Source organism: Harpia harpyja, chromosome 7, assembly GCF_026419915.1.
Source record: "Harpia harpyja isolate bHarHar1 chromosome 7, bHarHar1 primary haplotype, whole genome shotgun sequence".
NCBI classification, from domain to species: Eukaryota; Metazoa; Chordata; class Aves; order Accipitriformes; family Accipitridae; genus Harpia; species Harpia harpyja.
Genome location: NC_068946.1, coordinates 22,346,412 through 22,373,488, shown reverse-complemented (window position 1 = coordinate 22,373,488; position 27,077 = coordinate 22,346,412). Strand labels below are relative to the sequence as shown.

The 27,077-nt window shown below is 42.2% G+C and overlaps 1 protein-coding gene across 4 annotated transcripts; it reads right to left on the bottom strand.

The window, feature by feature from the left end:
* Window positions 1–501: 501 nt before the first annotated feature.
* NAB1 (NGFI-A binding protein 1) lies at window positions 502–27,048 on the bottom strand. 4 transcript variants are annotated; one of them, XM_052792224.1, is made up of 9 exons: window positions 26,776–27,047; window positions 25,005–25,095; window positions 20,423–21,256; window positions 14,624–14,757; window positions 13,548–13,599; window positions 7,758–7,868; window positions 5,267–5,408; window positions 3,863–4,012; window positions 502–2,716 (listed from the first exon to the last, which is right to left on the bottom strand). In XM_052792224.1, exons 3-9 carry the CDS (start codon window positions 21,239–21,241, stop codon window positions 2,625–2,627), a joined length of 1,500 nt encoding a protein of 499 aa, XP_052648184.1. In that variant the 5' UTR covers window positions 21,242–21,256; window positions 25,005–25,095; window positions 26,776–27,047; the 3' UTR covers window positions 502–2,624. The 4 variants fall into 4 exon arrangements, with proteins under 4 accessions (XP_052648184.1, XP_052648185.1, XP_052648182.1 ...); XM_052792225.1 differs by lacking the exon at window positions 25,005–25,095 and having other exon boundaries at window positions 3,887–4,012; window positions 26,776–27,048; XM_052792222.1 differs by lacking the exon at window positions 25,005–25,095 and having other exon boundaries at window positions 26,776–27,044.
* Between the last annotated feature and the right edge of the window lie 29 nt (window positions 27,049–27,077).

Below are 27,077 nucleotides of genomic sequence, written 5' to 3'. Positions count from 1 at the left end.
AAAATAAAATAAAAAAAAAAAAAAAAGAAAGAAGGAAAAACCCCTGGGGAAACTAAAGAGTTCTCACGGTGAATTTTATTTCGTAAGCAACAATATAAACATGTGGATAAGAACAGGCAACATTTGCAGGGCTGGCCTTTGATCCAGAGTACCCTGAATCTAGCAACCCTTCAAGAGCAGATGAGGGCAAGACTTCACCTGCGACTCCAGAGGCTAGCCAAGTTGCAGTCCACCAAGACCTTTGTCATGGAAAGACCAATGCTTGAATATTTGCTATTACCAAATGTATGTGCAATCTCGGAATGTACCTCCCACCTCCCCCCCCAGGTTAAAAAAAAAAAAAAAAAAAAAAAAAAAAGTCACACAGCTGCAAACCAGTAAAAAAAAATTGCTTCCAGCTTATTGAGACTGAAATGGCCTGTTGGACTATAAACTGAAATATCATTCTAGAGATAACCAACTGGTCATGACACAAAGTACTGTATTTACAACTCAAAAATATAACTGTTATATACTTTAATTTATAGCAAATTTAATACATTAGTGTTTACAAAATAAATTCTGGACTCAACTGAAATAGCGTGCTGCTTAGCAAGTTCTTTGTCCTTCCTCTCACTTTAATTGAAGAGACCAGCAAGCTTAAGAGCATCTTCTGTGATCCACGCACAACTTTTGATCATGCCAGTACAGTGCAAACCTTAAGCTGTCCTTTAACAAGTTCCATACACATCTCATGAAAGCTACTCGGATACTAACCAGGGCACCGGCTAACGTTACAAACTGAAGAAATATCTTATCCGTATTACTAGCTCACACAACAGGAAAGAGGAAATATAACTACACATTCAATCTCTTATTTCTAACAGCAAAGCTGCAAACTCCGTTGCTTAAAGTAAGATACTTCAGTAAGTGAAACAGTACCATACAGTTCAAGAAACATTTTTTTAAAAAATCAAACATTTTAATAGTATAAAAAGTTGTTTACTGGTGTTTCTACTATAAAGCTTTGTTCCACAAATCAAAAGTGATAAAATAATTAGATACGTTTACAGTGATAAGAGACTGCAGTGTAGACATTTCAGCTCACATTTCGCTGACCCTTTCAGTACAACATAGACTGTGACTGAATCGTTAATACACATCTATGACACAGAGCAAACTGCAGACATGAAGTGCACACCTGAATATGGAAGTTTACCCACTGGCATGGTAACTTACTTTCTTCAGCCCTCCCTTTTTCCTCCAGAACACATTGTAGGCAAAAACTGTATTCAGAAACTGAGGCATATAACTATTTTGACTGCAGGAAAGCAACTCTTATTGAGGGAGTTGCGCAGAGGAAAAATGGATGCACACAAACACACCATGGTAAATTCCAAAGTTATATGCCGACTATTTCTCCTTAGATAAAATGACATCTGCAAAAGTGAAAATGTACAAAAAATAAAAACTGTCAAATAAATAAAGAATACAGATGTTAATTAATCACATATATAAAGAAACGTATTGGCATACTGTATGCAGTATACGGTATATTCATAGAATCATGTGGGCTGGACAGCACTTAATAAGGAGTCACATGCTAAAGACGTAACTCCTTGGCTCTCTCCTCCAAAAGATATTATGGTTTCTGGATATCAGGTGCAACCTTTTACACCGATGCACAAATCCTGCATCATATTTCATCTTTGCCACACCTAGGAGGCTTGCTTTTTTTTTTTTTTTTTTTCTTCTTTCCCCTTCTCTTTTAAGATCCACAGAGAAGTCCGAAAAGTTATAATGGTCTGAATCACAATTTTTGCAGCCCTGTCCATGCTACTTGGTCTCTTGGGTTTCCTACCAAATGAGATTTTAGTAATTATACAGTATATCAAACCAAAGATTTTCCCAGCAAAATGGGAGCCAATCATATGGACTCTTCCATACTCTAACTGGCATTTTCTACACTCCTGAACTGTAGGTAGGTATTATGCTGTAAGTGTGTTACACAAAGGCTGCTGAAACCATTGAAAGTGATGTAACGATAGTTAAGTGTCAAGTACGTCCGCTATAATACAGAATCAGGGTCTAGGTCTATGCTATATCCACATAACATTTTAAACCATGAAATATTTTATGCATTTTCCTTTTTTCTACAAATATAGTTGCAAACTTGCTGTTAATTGTGTCACAAGGTTCGCATTCCTAATTCTCCAAGGATTTTTAATTCAAATGTTTAACAACCATATCTACGCTAGGTACACTTAAAGTAGACATTGAAATTTCAAGTAAAATGAACTGTAGCCACATCTACTGGACTCAATACACGTCCCGACATCTAGATTTACTTTGATAAGTTATACAAATACATAATACATTCTTAAATAATGAAGACCCACAATATTAATTTGTGAATCTTCCCACGTTATAAAACCACTTTTACAGGAATGTTTATCCACCTGTATTACTGTTTTAGTTTGCAGTGTCTCTTGCTTTCCTGTTTCCACAGATTACTGTACCAGTTCTTAGGCTTTGGCTATTGAAATCTCTTATTTGAATGAGGCAACACTGGTTATTAAGGCTGGTTTTTTTTCTCTTGTGAAGTTTCATTCTTTACTATGACACCATTTTCCAGAGCAGAATGACTATCTTGTGTCTTCAGGTTCTGTTTTTATGACCTTCCTTTCTATGTTGTTAAAAGCCGAATGAGGAAAATCCTTTAAAATACCAAGGCCTTCTGCATTAAGAAAAGAAAGAAAGAAAGAAAGAAAGAAAAAAAAAAAAAAAAAGATGTTAAAAACGCTGCTTGGAAACAAATATATTCTGTTCTTAATTCAAGAAAAAGGTCCATGAACCATTTGGATACTAAGAGTTGAAGCAGTAAATTCTGCCTCCTCCTACTGGGCTTTAACCCATCTGGGTTAGAACCACCTCAGTTACATTGCAGTGATGACAGAGTAATCACCACAGATTTACTTCAGTTCTCTCTGGCATCAGGGCTTAGTGGAGATGAACTCTTCACCTGCATTTTGAAAGGGAACTGGTAAAAATCCCCAACTAGAAATTCCACTAAGTGAATTATCACTGGGATTGGGACAAACTGCAAAAAAGGTGAGCTAAGATTGCAATATACCAAAGTGGAAGATGTAAGATTCTGCCCAGTCTTGAAAACAACTACTTTTGCATCTTGCCTTTCAAATAACCTCCTTCCCATTGCATCTTCCAAACTCAGGTGGGATTTTATTATTATTCCTAATGTTGTGAAAGTGTCAAGAATTCCTGGCTTTATCTCAGTGTGCCAAGTATTAAACTGAAACCACCCATATAGATTTCACAAAGGATTCTTGCTGTCTTCTATCAACCTTATAATGAGATGCCAGAGGTAAATGACAGGATTGCCAGTGAGCAGAAGTCAGTGAATGGGAAAGCCAGTTCAAAAGACTTAATGCATGATTTGGTTGACAGAACAGGAACAGTGCTAGGTCCTTACAAACCAGAATAAAAAGTCTTTATAAGAAGTCTGATTCCTTTACACAGAGTGAAGCCATGTTATAATCAAACTGCATTACAATGACAGCAACAGAAGTATTTAACAGCAGTAGTTTGGGTCAATACCACTCTCTGAGGACAGACACATGCCAGAACTTGCTTATCTGAACCTAGTTACGCATCCTCTAAGCTTTTCCCAAATAATATTCAATCTGATTCTAGATTAGCAAGTAACACTCCTCTTGAAGTTCTGTCCAAAGCCTTGATTAAAAGGTTACACACAAAGCATGCCAGGCTGAGCTACTAGCTTCTTCACTCAGAGAGATCATGTATTAGTAAGTTCATCACAGGCTTTGTAAGAAATGGTGGGTAATTTACAAGGGACAGCACTAACCCGAGGACTGGGACTTTGCCTCACCACTGGGGTAAAGCCGGATCAAATCACTGCACAGAGGTTTTCCAACATGCTGCTCTCCATCAAGTGAAACGTGCTGCAGCTGTCTACTTGGCAGATTTGACATTCGGAGATTCAGCGGTCTTTCACCTGGAAGTTGTTCACAGTGAAACATTGATGCATTAAAAGCAAAGCAATATTAACAACAGGTAGAGACTTAGAGACATACAAATTCTATCAGCAAAAGTGCATCCTAAATTCCAGCTGCTCAGGGAAGATTTCTAGCAAAACAAGGCTTATGGAAATATGCTGCTTTGCAGACTATTCCACAGGCACTGCTAGAAAGGGACACTCAGCCATACCAAAAAAACCCAACCAACCAAAACCAACAAACCAAGAAACCAAAAAACCAACTCTCTTATTCTGCTCAAAACCCCCTTTGAGATCCTAAAAATTCCTGCTCTCACTGCACAATCCCTTTGAGATCCTAAAAATTCCCACTCCCACTGCACAATGGATAAATGTTATAAAGAAGCTTGTACCATCAAGAAGAGCTGGATCCACACACCTAATTCTTCCTGTATATTTGTGTACTGCATTGCTTGACCAATACACACAAATGAAAACCTATGTTTTAACATTCACTTATATGGATTCCGTTAGTTTCTCTTTCTCCCTCTACTGCTTCTCCCCACCACCCCCCTTAAACAAACTAGCTCTTAAAAAACAGATACAAGAACTTCTGGTTGTATTTCTTGTGTTTATAACATTTTGTCTCATTTCACAACAGTAAAAAAAGAAATCCAAACAGAAAGTGCTCGAACAAAACAAACACTCCTAAAATTAATTCAAGCTAAGGAATAGCCAGTTGGTAAATCAGAGAGATAACCACAAAACCGTAAGCTTTTTTGAAGAATAACAAGCTACTAAGAACATCGTTAGAATCTGCTTAGTTCTAAGTCATTTACATAGCCAGGTCCTCAGGTTTTGTTCCTAGACTGCACAAACAGGTAAACAAAAAGGGGTACCAACTACATTATCTGCTTTACTTTCAATTTCCACAAAGCAAGAACAGAAAGACATGCAACATTCTGCTCTGTTTTCAAAACTTAGGATAAAGCTAGTGCCAAGTTCTGCCCTCAAGAATAGTAGTGCACCCTGCCTTCTTCCCTCCCCACGCTATCCATAGGGAAAGCAGTTTGCCCAGACACATTAGAGTAACAGAGCAGAATCTGACTGTACATCTGATTGCATTATTTAGACTGTAAGCACTTCAGGGCAGAGATCTTGTCTTGTCCACTCAGTGCTCAGTGTTCTATACTAGATACATAACACCACTGACAAAGGTTGCGTAATATCAAATGTATTTGCTGGCAGGAACGCCATGCCTGGAAGCTACCATACCTTGTCCATCAGCATTATCTAATGACATGCCATTGGGGCTGTGCTCTTCTGAGTTTTGTCTGTAACACCCTGTGGAAAGACGTCTTTCTAACGCAGCCTGGTTGCAAAGAAACTCCATCTGTTTTGCCATCACCTTTTCTGACTGCAAATAAAGCAAAAAAGAATTCTCTATATATACATACATACAGCGAGTCACAACAGGGAATGAAAACAATATCAGATGATAACACTAACAGCCTAGATATAGGTTTTTGTTGACTCATATGTACAGATGTGTGCTTTACAGTTTCTTCAAAACTATCAAGCAAACAAAATATTTTTGCACCCATAAAGATTTTCATACTGTACATCTGAGTCACTCAAGAATACTTAAAATGCAAGCTGCTGTAGTTCATCCATGCAGAAATGCAACATTAAATTCTGTTCTTTGAAAACACACAAAAATCACTTTCTGCACTTTAGGACTGCAGGTTATGTGAAGAGAATCTCAAGAAAAGCAAGAAATAATGTCTTAATTATCCAGTTAGCTCTGTTCAAATATATGTCTTCACAAAGTATTCCAAAAAGTATTCCAAGAGCAATGGCAACATCTGCTAAAAACTTATGCCAAGATTTCACCAGACATCTTGGAATCTTTATTTTAGGAAACAGCACTACACAAGCTTAAAAATCTGCCATTCTGAAAGTGTAGGATGACAGTATGTTTGTGGGGGATAAAGGTGTGAAATGTCTGTCTAGAAGAAGAACAAGACCTATACACCTCTAGAGAGTGAAACTAAACAATGCAGTGCAACGTGGGAGGAAATGGTGTCTGAATGTTTGTCATTGACTTTAATGCCAAGAGAATTCAAACTTTCAATATAATCTTGTTCTTGAGAATGTAAATAGGCATCTTGCAAAAATAAAAAAAAAATCACAAGTCAAGAAAGTTGATTTAGAAGAGCCACAATGAACATAAGAACAGAAAGTGTACAAACTTAACATCTACGATTGATAGGAAAAAAAATAATTTCTCTTTCAGGTAATGCCATAATTGTTTCAGCTAGTAGAGAGGCCTATTAATTGCAGAGCACTTAACTTTTCTTGGGAGATGATGAAAGCCCTGACTTCCCATGAAAGTCTGCTTACTCAGCATAGTTCAACAATTTACAAATACAATGACAGCATAACAGACCAGCAAAATCTGAGCTTCTCCAGCACAGTAATGACCCTGACAGCAGGGTAGTGACATGACCGATATTTACTTACTCTGGCTTAGAGCTCATCAGGTTCTGCAGAAGAGCACTGATAGCTCAAGCTTGGTCTTGGGAGGTACATTAAAAAAAGAAACTATTTTCAAACAGTTTACTTTCAAGTGTGCTTTAATTTTGCTATTCTGTCACTCCTGTTACAACTTTTGAACTGTAAAATAATTTTTAAAAAGAATAAAATCATGCCATCTTTGTTGTTTAATTGGGATAAAACCAGAATTTTAAACAGCAATAATGCTTCTGATCACCGTAGAAAAACCTGTAGAGTTGTAGATACATTTAAGCTTAAAATAAATCTCTAGTCCATTGTTATGTAGCAGTGACCTATGAAAACTTTAAAGCATACACCAGATGAAAATAAGCTTGCAAAAATGAAGTTCATTTAATCATTATGTGACATCAGAACATGTAGCATAATTGCTTTTTGATGCATTGCAATGAACAGATTTCTATGACTGTACACGACTGCAATAGAAGAAGGTAAAAGACAGGGTAACACATCTAGTCTCAGGAAAAAGGAGTGTAACTCTTAAATGTAATCTTACATGAAAATTTGGTGATTACATTTGCCCAAATCAGCTATACAAAATAAATTTGTAGCAACTTAGCATGAAATCCCTCCTTGGCAACAACTGACAGTAGGAGATGCGTATTTTGCCTCAAGGCTGGGATACGCTACAGAAAAGACAAAGAAAGAATCGGAAGCCTGTCTTCATTTATAAAAAGCCTTCTGGATACTCAAAAACACTGCACTTCCACCCGGCTAGATGTTACTTCGAAAGCAAATTACCCTCTCAGATCCAGAGGTTCACTATTTCCTAAATATATTGGCCTTTATTCTTACAAGAAACGTCAGAACTGAGGACTCCAAGATCGCCTACTCTGTTCCTCTAGACTCAGTAACTTGAACTTTCCATTTATATCTAATAAAGCAAGTAACACAGCACATACTGTACCAATAGTACCCTGCTTGCTCCCAACAAGCAATCGCGTATTTTCAAGCCTACTATACTAGATCTTACCTTCTTGGAACTAACCAAGGGTTTACAGCTTTAGCTGTAGCACTGTGTCAGAACAGTTTCAGAAGGTAAACCCAAATTAAGAGTGATGCAATCACAGCACAGCTAGGTAGCCTTTGAAAATTGACAGTAATTACTTGAGTCATCAAAACAATACATCAAAATCGATGTACAAAGACAGACACGGTCTATATTATTCACAGTGTAATGCAGTTGGTTTACCTGGGAATTAAGAGCTGTTGAGTCTTCACTCTTTCCTTTAGCCAAAGCGAGTGGCATTTTGTCTTGCTGATAGAGCGACTGGACTGTGTCCTGGAAATCAGGATAGCCATCCTATTGAGCATAAGAAGAAACCAAACACCAAGAGGGACATATTACTGATTTTTCTTCACCCTCTCTGTATACTCAAAAGAAATAAAAAAAACAACTAAAAACATTCCTGAACTTTTGTAAAAATTCTGGACTGCAATTTACATATTCGTGCTATCCATTTCATTTAAGTTTGTGCATAAAATATACATAGCCATTCAACAACAACTGCTATATATCTAAAATTGCATACACAGGCAATCATATCTCATCTCTTACAGTTTCAGGTGAACCCAGACTACTGTTGTCACTGACATTAAACTAGTTCACATTCACTCTTGCCAGGTAGATTCAGGCCCGTGGCTTCTGTCACTCGCTACATACAGCGGCTTTAGAGATTCTTAAGAAATCAAGTTTATATGAAGTTGAGAATAAGGCACAGCAGCTGGATATACTAACCTTGAGAAACTGAGCAAAGCCTCCTGAAATTCAACATATTTCACACAGAACCTATACTAGTATCACAAAATGAAATATCACCATTTTAAAAGTAGGGTAGCAAAGAGTTTATATACTATGGGAAATCATGATTCAATAATTCTTCCAGTCTCAAATGCTTATGACATGCAAATCTCTTTTGCAGCTTCCATATGTACCAATAAAGCAAATAAAGTTCCTGTGAAAGCCTGCCAGACTCCATTAAAATAAATTAATCATCGAAGCAAAGGTTCAAGATGAGAAATTTATCCTACTTGGCATTACGAAAGTAAAGCTCATGTAAAATAGAGGAACATCCAGAAATGTTTACAAAAGCACAGTATAGGTGACTGTCACAATGTGAGAGGAAGCTAGAGATCTTAAGACAGACCGAAACGTGGAAACAGTGACACCTGTCACTGAGGATCCGTAGACCCAGGTATCAAAAGTACACCAAATTAGGTATATTTTCCTTGTGGATTCTAGAGGTCACACGCATTGAAATAATAACATTTTTGACAATAGCTGGACAAATGGGTTACAGCCCAAGAACAAGAAAAGCCATCTTTCAGAAAAAACACAGAGGAAGGACTATAAGGTCCATGCCGTTGGCAGGCTGCCTACTGACCTGCAGAGTGGTGGTCAGACTCATGTCAGGTGGCCAGACCCTCAGTGCAACATAATGCAAATAAAGCTATTCTTTATGCTCGGGGGAAAAAAAAAAAAAAAAAATCTGCCTGAACACTGCATATTGCTTTTATCCACCCAACATACTCCCTCAGGGAAAACATAAACATGACAGGTATGCAAAATTTCATAACCAGGTAAATTGCCACAAAACCTCATCCTCTAGAAACAAAGGCTTTGCAGCACATTTTCATTAGCACTGACCGTTTTCACAGTTAGACCTGAATTTGTTTGGGAGAGGAGAACGATTATGTGTAGGAAGATGAGAAACTGCATACACAAAAACCTATCACTCAGGGTCGTATTTTTGCAACAAAACAGGTAACACGGCTCTTTATAACGTATCTGTGATCACTTGCCAATACAAAACCAAAGGCCATTTCCTAAAAGCAGGCCCGGCTACCTGTTGCTGTTTGTTGCTGCGACTGTCACCCGTCAGTCACGCAGATAACTCTGGTGACGATGCAGTTCTGGATCACCTTCCTGGAGCCTTTCCCCACCGCTGGCTGTTCTGCTCCCCACTGCTCCGTCGGTGAGGGCTGATGAGGAGCAGGCTGGGCCAGGCGATGACCTGCTCTGCACCATGTTTGCCTGGAGGTTCCTTTTCCCTCTGCGGTCAGGAGGGCCTGCTGCATGCAGTACAGCATTTTTGTTTTGCCATGCTGCTGCTCAGTTGTTTTTCAAGCGGCTTCATGCAGCAGATGTTCTCAGTCCCACATGTGCTTTTTTGCTCCCCCTAATGACATTTTTCCTATGCAAACAGTAGCTTCTACTGCTTTTGCTGTTTTTGTGAAAAACACATATCCCACACTTCGACTGGTTTTCTTTTCAACCTTCTCAGCAACGGTGGAGGTGGGCCTTTTCTCTCCTCTCCCTCCACCCATACCGGCACCAAGGGAAGACACTTCCTTGCAGCCTCCACTCAGGTCTCCCTGCCTGTGCCCCCTGACTCCCACTGAGTTTTGTGAAATTAGCTTTTGCAAGCTCTCCCCACCCCTCTCGTTCAGCTGAACGGAGACACTGACACACAGAACAATTTCTTTATACCACAGACCGCAAGAATATTTTTAAAACTCTCTTTCTTTGCTCTCTTGGCTATTCGCACTGACTCTGAAGGGGAACCTCGTCAACCCCAATGCAAAGCAGCAGCAGCAGCAGCAGCGATGAGTAGCTTCTCCCTCCATGACTTCTGCATGATATACCTGTGACTTGTTTTGCTTTCTAAGCTGGTGCCACAACAGCTCATCGCTTTGAGCAGTGCCGGTACTGAGTCACGGAAGATGACAAAATAAGGGGTGCCCCCACCCCGCAACACCTATGCAGGAGAGATCCTTGCTCTGCAGGAGGGTGCGACGCTTCCATCCCTATTCGCCTGTCCTGCTCTTTGTCCAGAGCAGGTTTAGGAACTACAAACCTTTTTTATCAGCTGCTTCCAAAACCCAATTCACTCCATTCCCTTTTTCACTCCCTTCACACCTTTAGTCTGTCATTTGCCTGGAATTTTTTCCCTTCTCCTCTCTACACTTCACTCCCACAGCTTGCCCACCCACTCTACGAATAAGAGGGGGAGAGCTCGCAGGGGAAGAGAAAGGCTTTTACAGGTAATTTGATGTAATTCACGGCATATTGTTTCTTTGTAATGCTTGTGTGAGTTTCATATTCATGAAGAGGATAAATTTACAATGACGGCTGTAACCTGGCAGTGTTGCAGCTTGCACACACAGCTCTGCTAGCTCTGCTCAACGATGACCTTCAGAGTCTCTCTGGAGGTTTTTTTAAGTGTTGTTATATTTCAGGAAATTAACTCATCCCTTTTTTTTAAGTAATCTTTTACACTATGCAAACAAGGTGCGAAGTCTTTCCAAATGCAAGCACTAGTATTTTAGACCACGCTTTGCAGAGACATTAATGACTAATGGGTAAAGGAATGGTGAATCAAAATACAGAGTTCAGCCTTAAAACAGAAAGGCAAAATGACCTTTTCAAAAAAAAAAAAAAGGAAAGGAAAAAAGAAAAAAGACAGACCTAGTTACAACAACAGCAAAAAAAAAAAACCCACCCATGTTCAGATCCTCTGCATGATATTAGCATGATAGTGAGCTAATAGAGCCACATTGAAGCATTACAACTTTAAAAACAGGATGAGGAATTCTTATCTAGAACAGAAGGAAAAATCTGCAGCATTTGCTACCATTTTCAACTCCACTATTCTAAAAACAAACAAAACACAACACACAAAAAAATCCCCAAACATACTACTAAAAAAAGGACCTTTTTTTTTTTGCAAAATGCAAGCCCCAAGAACTCAAAACACCACATGTAAAAGTGACCTACTTAGTAATACTGCATCTTTTTTTAATTTCTTTGAAGAAAAGTCCATGATTTACAGTGTACCTCAGAATTATAATGCACTGAAGTCATGGTTTACTCCTTAGAAGACTCCCAAACTTGTAAGGAAAAAGACATTTATGCTGGTAACAACACTGGTAATTTCATAATTAATAATGCTATGCTATCAAATGAAAGATTATTTCATTTAGTTTAATTTTCAATTTCTTATTTTGGAAAAAAGTCCTATTTCTGAAATAGTCATTTGTACAGTTAGGACATGGAATTTTCACAAGCATTTTAAAAGATGACTGTAATTTTAGATAAAAAGAAAATCAAGTAAACATCCTTTCTCAGAATTACTGAATTAAAAAGTGTCTAGAGAAAGCAGGCCTTCCAGACTCTTAAGATTTCACCATGCAGAAAATAAGAGAATGCACATCCCCTAAAGGCTGTCCAAATTTCCTGCTCTCCAAAAAACCTAATGTTTCATCCTGTATTTTCCAGGATTTTAATTTTACTTTTTCTTTCAATGAAGATCCTGTGGAATAAAGCAGCTCCCTTGCAGTGTGTCATTTTAGATACTTGCTCATCATCAATTATTACTGAATGAAGGAAAAAAATTCCTAATGTTGAAATCCAATAGTCAGTGAAATACTATTTCAAGCATAGGAGCAGCAGCTCCCCACTAGCTCTTATAAAGTAGGACTAGACTGGACAAAAGAGGGGAGACTCAAGCAACCATCCTGCAATGTGTTGGTCAAGGCAGATAATGGTGAAGGTGGATAAAATCATTTAATGCAGCATTTTCCTGCTCTTTTCTGTGGATCGAAGAACAAGCATAGGTCAAAGCAAATCCTAACACATCTAAATGACATTACTGACTTATCATCAAAGGTACCAGTAAATCCTCAATGCATGTGTATATTTTGTATTATATAAACTCAAACTACAGCTGTACACAGACCAACAGAACTCAATAAATAAATAAATAAGATTAACTCCTCCATACCTATTCATAATTGCCTTTTCAAAACTAACTGCTCTCACCAGGGTTTGCCTCACAGGAAAAGCCTTTGTACAGGTAACAAAGGATCGCACTACTGAAAAAAATGAAAGCCTTACATTCAGTGCATCATTTTTCACAGAATGAGTTACACGTGAAAAACGCATTCCAGAATATGCTGCAACTGTTCTCTACAGTTAAAGAATGTATCGCCTATCTGTGTCACATACAAATCTAGCTCAGGCCTAGCTTACATTCTAATGCACATTTAAGCTACAACTTTTGGAGCAGAAGTACAATAAAAAAACCCCACAGCACTAAGGATGAATTAGATACCCATGTAACAGTGAAACAGTAATTTGTTTAAAAAATAAATTATAAGGAAGATCTGCTATTCTTATGAGGTACATAGGTACACATACTTCCAACGTTTTTTTTGTTTTGTTTTTTAAATTAAAAGTGACTTTTTCAAAGGCCTCACATTTACTTCCCAGCAGTGGTAACCAAAGAAGAAGATAAACTATATATATGTTGCTCCTGCAGTCCTAACAAGAAACTCCCAGCATCTCCCTAAGCAACATCTTGTGCAGGTGTATACATCAGCCAAGTGTACATGTGCTTTTTACACAAAACTAATTACAAAAAACTGTAAATTAATATCTACAGGCACAAACGTTTCTGTTGACATATACAGCTTTTAGTTAGCTTTTGACTTTTCAATATGATCAGGTTTATAATTTATAGCATAGTCAGAGATAGTTAGTATTCCGCCATCAATCCTTACCCAGAACTCTGGATTTTGGACAGGATCACAAGCTGACTCAAGCGAATTAAGCAAACCCCACCTCACACTGACTTAAAAGCAGGAGGCCTTTTGGGAAGACACTTCCTATAGTGCTGAAACTTAGTCCACCACAGGAAGTCAGTCAGTCTCATTCCTCCCCCTCCTACTCACTCAGAGCGCAAAACACTGAGATTAACTTTACAATTAAGCAAATCCTACTCTTTACCCCTGCTCCTACAGGTTTCTCCATCAAGCATTTACATTTGCAGAGACAGTGGTGATGTTCTCCACCTCTCTCTCTCACACCCATCAACTCTCTGTCAAATGTTTTTCTGACAAATTTCTTAAGACGGATCCCTTCAAAACAAGTGAATTTTATTTAGCATGCATAGGTCAAAATACAGGAGTCACAATACTGTACCTCTATCTTGATTCTCTTTGGTGACAGCTCATCCCTTTCTCCACATTTAGATCTAGAAGAGAAGACACACACACTATCAGTGAACAGCACATTAACCCTGACCATCAGAAATAATAATGAAAAACAGAGTCAAGGAAAAAAAAAATAAATCAGGCAAGAACAAGTAAGATGCACAGAAAAAGCCTCCAATTCACTTGGAGATGACAATAAACGTCACTCAAGTATAGAGGAATATAAGCCCCTTGTGTTGTTTTCAAAAATGTCAAGAGACTCATGCACTCTTCTTCCGAACAGAAAGGAAAGCTACCTGAGCACAGAGAATTACAGAAATGCCTTTGGCATTGCTTACCCAGAATGGATGTATATTTACATTAATCACTGTGGAAGAAAGGGGAGCAAAGGAAAACCATAAAAAGCTCCTAGAAGTGTAGGAAAATGTATTTTGAAAGGATACTGCATTACTCAAGGGAGTGAACATTTAAAAACAATATATAGAAAGTATCAAGACTTTCAATCATATTTATTAATTCTAAAGTTTTAATTGTACTTAAAAGCTGTTAAGCCCCCTTTGTTACTGTTTCATAACAGTAGTTCATTTAAGAGAACAGTAACAACTGAAATTAGGACTCAGCTTCAGTTCCTTTAAAGCAAGTTTGTAAGCCACTCCCTATGACCTTATCTTTTTCACTCCCTGGAAACTAAGGCGGCAAATCTGTATATGGAAAAAAAAATAATTGATACATTAAGCAGGTTTGGCTACTCTGCCTATTTGCATTAACCTTGAAATACACAAATGCCTCAAATACTTGAAACGCCAGCCTCTCAGATGCCTCTCAACATGCACTATCATCGCAAAATCTGGAAAACTAGAGAGCAAATAAAAAGGTAATTCAAGACAGCGAAATCTTAGCAGTTTGAAAGCTTCACAACTTAAACAGCATTTTCCTACCCTCCTCAGAAGAGCACTTTGCTAGCTAAAGAGCAAGAAGAAAGTGTCTCCAGTTCTTTAGAAGAAATGCTATCATACTGATTAGCTCCCTGAAAGTAAAGGTCCTTTGAGTTAATTAAAACCTTACTTGGTGGTCCTGTAAGTATACTTGTATGTAACTTCTCGAGAGATTTGCCGAGCTAGTGCGAAGAGTTCATCTCTCCTGGTCAACAACGCGTTATCTTTTACACACAGCTGAGCGGCTGCTTCATTAACTGTTAGCTGGAAATCAAACACAAAAACAAGGATTCATGATTTTGCATAATTTCACCCATTGTGCTTGTAAAAGTACCTGTTCTTCTGAAATAATAAAAAATTTCGATTGCAAGTAAAATTACCTATAATTGTATACTAAACCCTGAAGGGTTTCTTCAGTTTATTTATACCCTTACTAAGCCAGGTAAACCTCTGGGAAGAGAAAAGATATAAATGTAGTTGGTGCGTTTAATGTCCTTTAAAGTAAAATGTTATTGTAAGACTCTCTCAATGTGCACTGCTTGTGCCTCATCCCAGCATTAATTAAATCTCAGTATAAAACAGTAGCTCTGAACGTTCACAGTGTTTGGCTCCCAAAGCCTGGTTTACAGGGAATACTATTTTTATAAATGCAATATGCCCAGGACTTGGGGAAAAAAAAAAAAACCCACCACCCTGACAGTGTGGGTACAGATGGCTTTCCCTGGTGAATACAGCATAAATTCTGTAGAAGGGGATGGTTTAAGAAACGATTAAACTTTTTTTAGCTGTGTTTTTCACCCTCGTGTTTGTGAAGACTATCTTCAGACATGAATCAAATGTAACTTGTTTCAAGGATGTTTTCCTGCCGGGACACATTTCTACTGCCTCTGGTGCTGGCAATAGTTTCATAAAGAGCGGGGGGGGGGGAAGTCTTAAGGCTGAAAATGGTTTCGCAATGCTCTTCAGAAGCCTATAGGAAGTGGTGATACTGACATGAATTACACCAGCTTAACAATACTGCTGTCTGAAAAGCCTATGGTCAACAGTATGGACAAACAACAAAATTATTAAGGCAAGAGACACTGCAACTGAGATGCTGGAGAGGAGATTCCCTGCTCCTTCCACAGTGAGCAGGGGCTGAAGAGACATTTTCACTTCTTCCTCAGCTGAAGAACAGCCAGCACTTGTAATGAAGCATTAACAGCAAGAGGCCAACAGAATACTACAGGTGTGTTTTTTCCCCAAAGTGCCCACAACTCTTCTACTCTTTGTTTCTAGAAATTAAGCTGCTTTGAATGGGCTTGGCTTCTCGCAAATGAGCACAGCTGCTTTGCTGCTACCGTCAACAGTATGTTCTGTATGTGTCTCAGGCTACTGAATATTACAAAGCAGCTAGGTTTTCCACAGCACAGTCAGCATATTCATGACAAATCGAGATGTGCCATCCCCAACCCTTGATCTGGCAGTGCAAAGAACAGCCGCAGCTCAGCACAGAGTCATGTGGCTGAGGACGGGCAGGACCACACACGTGTGACCTCAGACACCAAAAACACTGTTCGTACAAGAAGCGCTTTTCGTGGAACTGGACAGAAGGTGAAGCTGAGGACAGGCCAGCAGGTCTGCAGTTAAATGGTGTCTCTTGGGAGAAGGCTCAGAAACCCGCTCCTTTACCCCACCGTCTAGCACACCACAGAATGTTACTTGTGAATTAAATCACAGAGGCCAGCGACTCACCCGAAACACCGCACGCTCCGTCCCTGAAGGATGGAAGCTGTCATAAGACATGAACAACACACAACCATGCTGTCCTTGGCTACAGTGCTTGAGGTCATCCAAATTAGAAAAAACATATTTCGCCTAATGCAACACTTGTTCTCCAGGGAGGTTGAAAAAACAAAAACAAGTATCAGAAGAGCTGAGATTCTCTCAGTGGCCTGTGCCTATGCAGTATTTCCAGTAAAACCTCACACAGAACTGCTGTTCCTAATAGTTAATAAGCATTTTTTCCTGTGTTTAGCATAAAAGCCTCTGATCCGAGTAGGGCACTTCCGGCAATAACTGAATGCTAATGAGAGGGCAAACATGTCTTTAACAGGCGAACTAGGTATGTTGCCTGATCCTCTAGTCTCTGCAGAGACAAAAAAAAAAATCTCACAGAGATCAGATGTACAAGGGTGGGAAGTTTAGGTTTAATCTGTGAAACATTGCTAGGTTATTATGTTCCTACAAGACAGTGTGCTAAAATAACAAACTATTACCCCTTAGACAGGAACAGTTGTTCTACAATGTCTATCTTCTCAGAAAAAACACAAGGGGGAAAAAAGATACAAAAATAAAAGGTTAATACAACACTGATCAAAAGAATTACCATCCAAAGCAGGCACTAATTTCGGTAACAGTGATAGCTTTTACTTTGCCGAGGATGAATAATACGGCTAATGCTTACAAAATAATTTGAGATGTTTTTTATCCCTCAATAAAGTGCTGGAAGGTTGCAAAGAGCTGAAATGACTGAAAATGCTTTGGGTAGTTGTAGGCAAATGCTGTTTATCCTAATATATGAGAAAAGCCAAATGTTTGTTTGTTTGTTTTTCCCGGTTTCTTCTTTCAGGTCACATCCAGACTTACTGAAGTGCATCATGGCTTCCTGCCTTTTCAGGAGGCATAATACTGCAGCTAGAAAGTGTTGCATGCCTAAAAATAAAGATTCTGTTTGCTGGAAGCCTTAATGATATGGAGCAGCACATAACCATACAGGCTCTATGGAAAGAGATGGGTGTATTCCCATCTGATGGGGTTCATAGATTCCCCCACTAAAATACACATAATTAAATACTGAGCCCTACTGTTTTGGTGAGTCAGCAAAAGAAAAGGAAGAGACCGAGCTAGACAACATGTATTACTTGCATTTCTTATTCCTGTTTCTCACACTATTAAACAGCATTTTTTCGGTTTTATAGGTACCTAGACAAGAACTGAAATATTAACACGCAAATTACAAATCTGACTCAAACACGCGCGGGTCACCAAGTTCAAGGGCATGCCTCATACTCATCCCTCCTCCAGTCCAACTTTAAACATAAAGTGCTCTCCGTGCTTGAAAAGCTGTGCAATACCGAGACAATGGGATGGATTAAGGACAGTATGTTTATTAGTTTTGGAACGTCTCTGAAAGATTCTGCATCAGATTCTATGCTAGATCACTGCCTTATGCAGATAACCCTACCAATAGCACACGGTTCCAAACCATCTCAGTGTTTACAGCTCTCACTGGCCTCTAATGGCTGCTCAAGCCCTCTGAGACACTCCAGTGTTCATACTGAAACAGAGAATATTCTCACTAATTCACCACTAATAATTCCATCAAGTTTGATTTTAATTTGCATGCAACTCCACTCTGCTTGAGAAGCCAGAGATACCCTGATCTTCACATTAAGAAGCTAACCACTACTTAAGCTTTTTAAATTCATAGTGAAGTTTATTCAGCTGTTCGTTGCCAGCTGCAAGGAGAAACCTTGAACTGCAAGGCAGAATGACAGCCTTGGAATGTATTAACATGTGCAGAAACACAGTCTCTGAACAAGCAGAAACTTACCTCCCTGGTTGTTTATGGTCCTTCCTTCTGAGCAGCAAGTTGTTTAAGCCATCAAAAACAAAAATCCACTGAAGTTGAGTTTCCAAAAGGCAAACTCTGGTTTAGCAGATTTTAAACAAAAAATGGTCTCATTGCTACTATTTGTGTATTTGCCGCTTTAATATGGAAATGGAGAGAAAACTGTTCAAGACAAAACTTTGTGAAATCTGGCCTCTTTAAGCAAACAGTAAACCAATTATGAGCAAATTCTTCTTGCTTGCATGTGTGCTGTTCCCATCAAGTTCAGCGAGGCCCCACATGCGTAAGTGAGGCATAAGTCAACCACATACTCCTTTGATCTCGTGCCCTTAATCATAATAGCGATAGAAATATTTCCTAAAGCCAAACCATGCTCTCATTCCATTTTTAAACATGGTTTTACAATGATGTAGTAAGATCTGTACTGCAGTACTAAAAAAAAATTAACAAGGCAGAGCAGTTGTCCTTTCTTCCAGTTCTTTGCTACCCTGCTCCTTCAAACTACCACGCCGCTATTCACTTCTCCAGCTTCATAGAGCCACTCCTGAGCCTACCACACGCCTGTCACAAAAGCTGCCCCTGGCACCCACCTCCCATTACGCTGCTGGATGCTTGGAAATTATCCTACAAGATGTCTGCCCACATTTCAGAGCATTTTCTGCAGCTGCTATCCCAGAGAGAGAGTGCAAAAGTGCACAGCTGTACACGTTGTACACCTTGACTGCCTCCATCCTCAGCTGGGGAGGACCCCCATTCTCCAAATTCTGACTCTGCAGCAACGTACACAGGGCATCTACACAATTAATCCTTTCAAATCATGCCTCCATCTCATACGCAACTTGTTCTGTTACGGGAGAGAGTCCCGCAAGGTCAGGGGAGTAGGCCGAGATCTGTTCTTGCACACTGGATGAATTCACAAATTAGAAGCGTTCAACATAAAGCCACAAAGCACGTAAGTGAAAGCTGCACAGCTAAAACTGTGTGGTAGAAATGCGGCTGACTACTGACAAGTTCCCTTGGAAGTGTCTCCCCAGTCTGTAGTAAAAGCCCTTGTGAAGTCACTGCTGGTGATGTGCAGTTGCCTTATAAATGTAAATACATAAACAAAAATGTAAAGAAATATGCCTTGTTTCCTTTTGCCCTTCCACTCAGAAGCATAAAGAGAACCTAGTCTTACGCTATGGATCACACACCTACAAAACTTCTTCTTGAAGCAAAAAAAGGCTAAAGCCAGTACAGTTTTTTTGGCACTCCTGTAACATAAACATTGCCTTTCCCTTTGGGAACTAAGCCTTACGTGCCAAATTTTAAATCCAACTGAAATTTTGCAATCACTGTTAACTGTGAAAATGCTGATGCAGCATTCATATCAACAGCATTTTGGCACTGCTTTGAATTAATGTTTGTTCTCCTCTTGTACTGTACTTTGGCACTAGGGAACTATTCCCCACACAGACACACCTATTGCATTACAATGTATGCAGTGTGAGCCTCAAGAATGCCAGAAGAGAAGCAAAGGAGGCCCGCATGGACTTTTAAGGACAAGAGGGAACAGATGCTATGCAGGTATTACAGGACAAACCTTCAAATTACAGCCACTGATCAATACCGGAGATGGTCCTTTCCCTTCCTCCTCACACAGTCTGCACTTCACTTGACTGGCTTAAGACCACTGTGCCCAAAAAACCGCACAGGTTGTATAATTAAGCTTCATCCCAATTCAAACACAAAAAAATCCCACCCCAACAGGCTTAGGGACCTCATCAGCAGAATCCTTTTTACCTCGAGGGCACAAGCTACAGAGCAGGGTCTCGAGGTGAGGGAAGACAGCAGAGGGTAGTAACCAAGCCAGGTGATCCTGTTACCAGACACAAGTGATTTTAGTTACTCATCTCCCAAACAACCAGTCTACTCCCAAAGCTGCAAGGGAATATCAAGACAGGACTGCTTTAAAAATGTGCCAAATGCTTAGAATCCCAAGCGCCACGCTCAGTGCAATGCTGATTTGCTATTCCAGTGCAAACTGTTTAAAACCTCTGTCTGACAGGCTGCACCAGTCTGATGCTGGTGCAGACTAACGGAGCAGTCTGATGACACCAAGGTGAGGTCACCAGTGCACACACACCCACCCAAGAAAGGGTACTTCTACTGCACCCAAGATTTCTATCCCAGGGCAGGACTGCCTACGGCTCCTGTAAGACACACAACTCTCGTCACCCGGCAAGAAGTGCCCTTAGAAGGTGTACCCTGTGAACAGCATCTTGTAAAAGGTGTAGGAATAGGGGAGGAAGCCCACTGTTGCTCACGGTATTTTACCTCGTGGAGGGTGAGATGCTTGCCATCCTTTCTTTTCGAGTCAAATCTGCCATATATTGCACTGTACTTCCTGATCTCCTCCTCTTTGTGAGGGTCCTCGTCACTCATCTCAAAGATGTGACCAATCATCTTTGCCAGTTTCTTATTTGTTTTCAGTAACTCCTTGACTTCATTGGAGTCACTTTTGGGCAGGGAGGGAACCATACGTTCTACGCATTCAGCAACTGACAGAGCAGCAGCAGCATCCAGGGTCTCACTGTTTTCCTTTGGTGAAGCTGGAGAGCCAAGGTCAGCCGGGGAAAGACTATGTTCGCTCTCTGTGGTGTGGTGTCCTTGCCAGAGTCTCGGTTCACTGCCGCTCTGCAGCGATAAGTTCCCCACCACATCGGATTTGCTTGCGCCCACACTCTGCACGCATGTCGTGGCAGCACATTTGGGAATCTTCAGGTGAGGCTCTCTGGTGCTGCTGTTCCTTTCGTAACTGCTGCAGGATATCCCCAGCCACGCAGGAGACCCTTCCGGCAGCTTATATATTGGAATGCTGCTGACTGGTAAGGAGGTGAGAGGCTGGTTAAAAAGACCAGGGTTTGTGACCCAGTCCCTCAAAGCCTTCTGCAGCCTTCGAACATGAAGCGGCTTGCTAGCCATGCCTACGAGAGCCATTATCTCCAAAAACTCCTCTTCACCTGCTTCACAGAGCTGCTGGACGTCATCGCCACCCTGCTGAATGAAGGCATCGAAGTAGAATAAGAGATTTGCTTTTTGTAGTATTCGATACAGCTGCAATTCCCCAAGGGTTCTGGGTAGAGCTGACGCCATCACGGATGACAGAACCTGCAAACAGTAAAAACAGAGGGAAGATGAGCACCAGAATGCCAACGTCCAGATGCATTCCGCCCCACCGCCCATCCTTCCGTAAGGCTGTCAACTCAGGGGACAGGATTTCTTTCTCTCATTATAAGAACACGTACGGAAGTGAGAAAAGGGGTGAAAGCTCTATTTTTTGACTAGTTAACCTAATGGAAACATTTGTGAAAAAACAAATCAGCAGATAGTTGTGGTGCACCTACAAAAAAGATGATTCAAACACAAAGCCAGCTTGTTTTCAGCATTGCCACTTCATGTTTGTTCCCAAGAATGTCATTCAATATTGCTCACTGCTTCTGCTTGACTCTCTTTTACATCTTCAGATCAAAATGATCACAAAACACTCCAAAGAATTACTGAATACTTGATCCCCTGAAGAAAAAAAAGCTCATCAGTTTCAATTCTTCTGAATTCTCAAATCATTTCCTCCCATAGCAGTGTGGAGGACTGTAAAAGGAGAGCAAAGAAGAAAAGTGCTTCACAGAACCCCAGAGGATTAATGAACTGGATCAGTAAAAGGGTGTTTCAGAACCAAGTATTTCTACAGTTTTCCCCATTTCGCATAAAAAGGACCTAATGCCTCTACTGAGCTTAATTATGGCAGGAACATCCACAGGCAAAGCAAAAATACTGATGGATTCCAACACATACAGTTTAAAGACGTTATTTTGAATTCACCTGCCCGTTCTATTTGCTAACAGACCTGCATGGCGTTGATAATTCTGACATGAAATACCATTCAACAATGCAGCAATTGCGCTCCAAGGGCTCCCAACAGACAAACTGCAGCAGTGCTCTACATTTACAGCTGCAGAAAAAACATTTGCACAAGTTTCAATTTCATAAAACCCGTTATCCACAGTTATCCCGCAAATAATAAACTCTTCAGAGAATTCTAAGATCTCTCACACACGCACCACTTCACTCTACGATGGCTTTCACAACTACAGGCGGGTAATTTCCAGTATTACTGTATTGAGCTAAACCACCAGTCAATAAGGTCTAAAGCATGTAATTTATAGTTGGTTGGGAAAGTAACAGAACTAAAACACAGAGCTGGTCTGCTAGCATTACTCTGGCTCTACTATCATGTTGCACTTTAAAAAACACATCGTAGTAACCCCAAAATCAGCAGTTACAGAATGATTTGCACACACTGGGGGTAACTATTTTAATAACATGCAAACCCTCTCCCCCCAAAACTCCGATGCAAGAATATATGTATGCTTAGGGACATTGGGAGGCTGGTAATCAAAAGTAAAACTAAGGCAGAACTTATTTTTACAATATGCACTTTTGCATATTTTTTTTTCCTTTACAATATGCGCTGCTTCTTCAGCAACTCAAACATACAGATGTAACAAACAGAACTCAACTTCTATTCAGGAGGCATCTGAAATATCAGGCTTTTGCTGCAAAACTTTGATTAAACTCTACTAGAGAGAAATAAAATTAGGAGGCCAACAGAAACTTCACAAAAACGTATGTGGCAGCAATGGGATACCTACAAACAATCTCTTCAAGAAGAGAGATGGAGCCCTGGAAAAAAAAAGAAAAAAATACAAAAAACCCAAAACCACCACCTGCACATATAATTCTTTGTACGCCGGTATTTGCAAAACAGAATGGACAGCAATAGCCATTTAGATCTGAGCAGCTATCGCAAGGAGCTGCTGGTGAGCTCAAGAGCTAATGAACGGCACACACTTTGGAACTCAGGGTGAAACTGGAAACATTTAAGAGCTACATATTTTAGAAATACAGTTTAGCTTTCAAAAATAACAGTTAATTGCAGAAAATTAAGTACTGTCTACACTCAAAGATGTGAGAGGCAACAAGGAAAATGAGGAAAACCACTTAAGGTAATCCTTCAAATGGTACACAATTCAGTATTTTAAAAATTGTCATTACTTCACAGAATTTCTTAGAAAAAGCCTCCCATTCCATACAAACTTTGACAAGACAAACAAAACTAACAGATTACGGTTTAGTGGCATTTCAATAAACTGTTCCTACCCTCCCATTTCAAATGATGTTGACTTTCTCCCATCAATACCACAAATTAACTTATGTAATTGTTAAAAGAATACCCATTTGCTCTGAAAGTCATTCATCTTAGCACAAAATCTACATAAATCTACATAAATGGACTTTGTGCAGAGAGCTAAACTGAATCCTGGGAGGACAGTGGCAGTGAAATTACACACGGCCCAAGAGCTCCAGGCAAGGCATGAAGCTCATTTTTCCAGCCCACAGGCTGGAAGAGCAGCAACAGTCCACGAGCAGCCTTTACCTAGAGGCTTCTAAATCAACAAATCTCCTCATGACAGATAAAACTGGATTAATATGTACTATGGAGGCGTCAGTAGCGAGTCCACAGTTCAGACTGCATTGAGATTTGCATTTAAAGCAAAACTGAAATCCCTTTGTTTTGTACTTTAAAGACCAATTCTGTTTTCCAAATTTAGTACAGTAACTCCTGAAAGGGCCACGCAAATTTTCCATTTACGACTGCTACCGATTTCTGCAGAGAAGGCATTTTCAAACACTCCTCCTTTTGACCTCTTTTCTCCTCTCGTTAAACGGAGTTCCTTCTGCACTCACCTCAACGACATCCCAGGTATTTCTAAACTTTTAGAAGGGGAAGGCTCCCTCCCCTTTCCGAGACAGCCTCACCACGCCACCAGCTACGCTGCTTTTCCAGACATTACCGGTCCGCTCCACTGGTTCAGCTCAGCTCGCAGCCTATAAAGCCAGCAAAGCAGGTAAGCTAGTCGACCTGGAGGAGTAAGATGAGCCTTAGGAAGAGGACAAGCAACAAACAAGGTTTGCTGAGAAAGCAGCGCAGCACTGCCTGAATCATAAGAGACCGTTAACCCAAGGGACACACGGCGTTGCCGTTGCTGCCTGGCTCTGCTTACCTATCCGGCTACGGCAAACCCTTAGCACTCCCACTCAAGTCTCAGCGCCACACATCTTTCAGGTGACCTTTAAGCTGCAACTAAGACGCCTAAAGTACTGCTTTCCACCACCATTGTTCTCACTTCTTAGCGCAGCAGGGGCTGTGCTTTGGGGGCAAAGGGTGAGCAGGAGAAGAGGTTATGCAACGAGAAGACACAGGGCGAGCTCGCAGCCAGGAGACTTGTGTATGCTCTTCACTGGGAAGAGCACCTCGCGTAAGACCCTGGGGCACTGCATGTGCTCCCCCTCTTCCACAGCCTGCCCTCTAAGTCTTAGGCTTTCTAATCTGGGATCCCAGACAAACCTGGTTCAAGAGTAACAGCCTGCTAATGTCCTCTGGCAAACCCTAAGAAGCTATCCAGAACGATCTGCTGCCTTAGGAGCGAGCAGGTAGATCTTCTAAGGTATGGCCAACTGCAAACCCTTTTATGGCAAAAGGCGGGAACGCGAAGCTGGCACGGGAGGGTCTGCAGGAATAAATGAACGCAGCGATGGCAGCTGAGCTGCTACTTCTCCCCCTTCTTTGCTCGTTGTCCATACCAGTAAGGAGTGTGGGAACACACAGGGAAGAGCAGCTGTCTTTTACATTTTTCACAAACAAAGAAGCTACGAAATTCCCCATAACAGACAAAGCTGTTTAAAATACATGCAAGGCTGCATACTGTTACAGCCACGGAAGAAGCAGGAAATCACAAGTTAGATTTTCACTCAGCCTTTGCAACCCACAACCATGCATTCTGATTTTCCACGTTACCTCATTCACATCCACAGCCTATCACCCCACATGCCATGCCCTCCTCTCCAAATGCTGGATGTCACCTTAACTCTGACCACAAACATAACTCCTAGGAAAAAGGAAAACAAAACCCACAGAGAGACACCACACAGCACTGCTAAATATTTGTAAACAACCAGTGTAGGAATCACAACCTATCTCTGCAACCGGCTCCCTCTATCAAGACAACCGGCAGCGGCAGCAGCCCAGCTCAACATCTTTAACCCCGGGAAAACACCCATTTCTGCCCATTCTGCCTGGTCCGAGTTCAAAGCTGCACATTTCCCGGAGGTGGCAGGAAGACAGGCGGCTGCAGTAAGCAGGTGGTGGACGTGGGTGAAGTATTGGGAGAAGGAAAACTCGGGAGTTGTGGGATGTAAGCACGGGGCAAGGACTACACTAGCAGTTTTCCTGCTTTTTAAGGCTGCACTAGGAGTAAAAGCAATTGAGCAACCCTAAGTGATTTTTAGAGATTTTCATTTCAGGTGAATTATATTTGAGCTGTCACCAATTAAATTAGGAATACGCACAAGGAGAAAGTGCGAAATACCACATTCCTGTGTTTTAGGGAAAAGTGATTATTTCATAATATATCTTGATCACTTTGGGCGTTCTGAAAAGTCTCTGAAGACAAACCGGATTTGGATTTGAGAGCTGGCTGCTTTGCATATTCATTACATTTTTGCAGCGTTTCCAAAGGACTTTTAGCAGGAGAAGAAAATTACACGTAGCTGCAGAAGCGAGACTTAGCAAATTAAATAGTCTTGTCTAGCTCTGAGATGTGCCAAAATACAACCTATTAAGCGAGTTTCACATTCAAATACAGATGCGTGTCACGCCACAACTAATAAGAAACTTGAAACGTGCAATAAAAATAAAAATAAAACCGCGTAAGGATAAAGAGCGAGCCCCGGCACTTCACGATTCCCACCCGAGCCCGGCGCGGGGAGGGTCACCCACCGCCCCAGCATGCCAGCCGGGACGCGGCCGCCGCCGGCCCCGGAAGGGAGCCGACGCGGAGGAAACCGGCGCAGCGGGCACGGGTGGGGGCTGCGCTCCCGGCACCAAGTTCGCAGCGGCCGAGCCCGCTGACACGAACACCCCCCGGCCGGGGCCCGGCAACCCTCGGGAGGCGGCGACCGCCCGCGGGAAGCCTCCCCGGGGGCCGCTTCTCCGTAAAGGCTACGCCGAGGGGCGCGGGTGGCCGGGCGGCGGACAGGCGGGGCGGTCTCCCCCCTCGGCCCGGCTCGGCTCGGCTCGGCCCGGCCGGCGGCGCCCGGAGCCACCGGGCCCGGACAACCCCTCACGTCCCGCCAAGGGCCGCGGGGCGGGAGGAGGGGGTGAACCACTGCGCGGGGGAGCGGCCGCGGAGGGACACGGCACCACACTGCCCGGGGGGGAAAGGGGGGCGGCCGGTACCACAGCGCCGCCACCCCCCCCCCGCCCCGTACCCCTGCGCAGTACCGGCAGCCTGCCGCCGGGGCGCCGCCCCCGTCCCGTCCCGTCCCGTCCCGTCCCGCCCCGCCGCCCCCGCCCCGCGGCCCCCCCCGCGGCAGCAGAGACGGCAGGGACGTTTCTGTACTTTCCGCCCACTCTCCCGTCCCCCCCGCGCCGGATTTCTCCGGGAATCACCCACGCACGGCCCGCCCGCTCCTTCCGGCCGTCCCCCGCGGGGCCGCGACCGGGCTACCCCGGCTCCCCGGTCCCGCGCACCCCGCGCACCCCCCGCCCCCGGCCGGTCCGCACGTACTCTGCAGTAGGCTGCCGCCGCCGCCGGCTGCCCGGGGCTTCCCTCGATGCCGTCCCGGGGCCGCAGACTCAGCCCCGCCGAAGTTCCTGCCAGCGCCCCCCCCGCCTGCGCGCCGCCGGCCCAGGCTCCTCCTTTCCCATCGACGGGGCGGGTGGGCGAGCCGGTCCCCGCCACCGCCTCGCTGCCGCCGGGGGGGCCGCGCGGCCGCCCCGCCGCCCCGCACAGCTCGCCTCGTCGCGGCCGCGCCTGCCGTGCGCGGAGGCCGAGCGGGCGGGCGGCGGGAGGGAGCGGCCTGCGGCGCC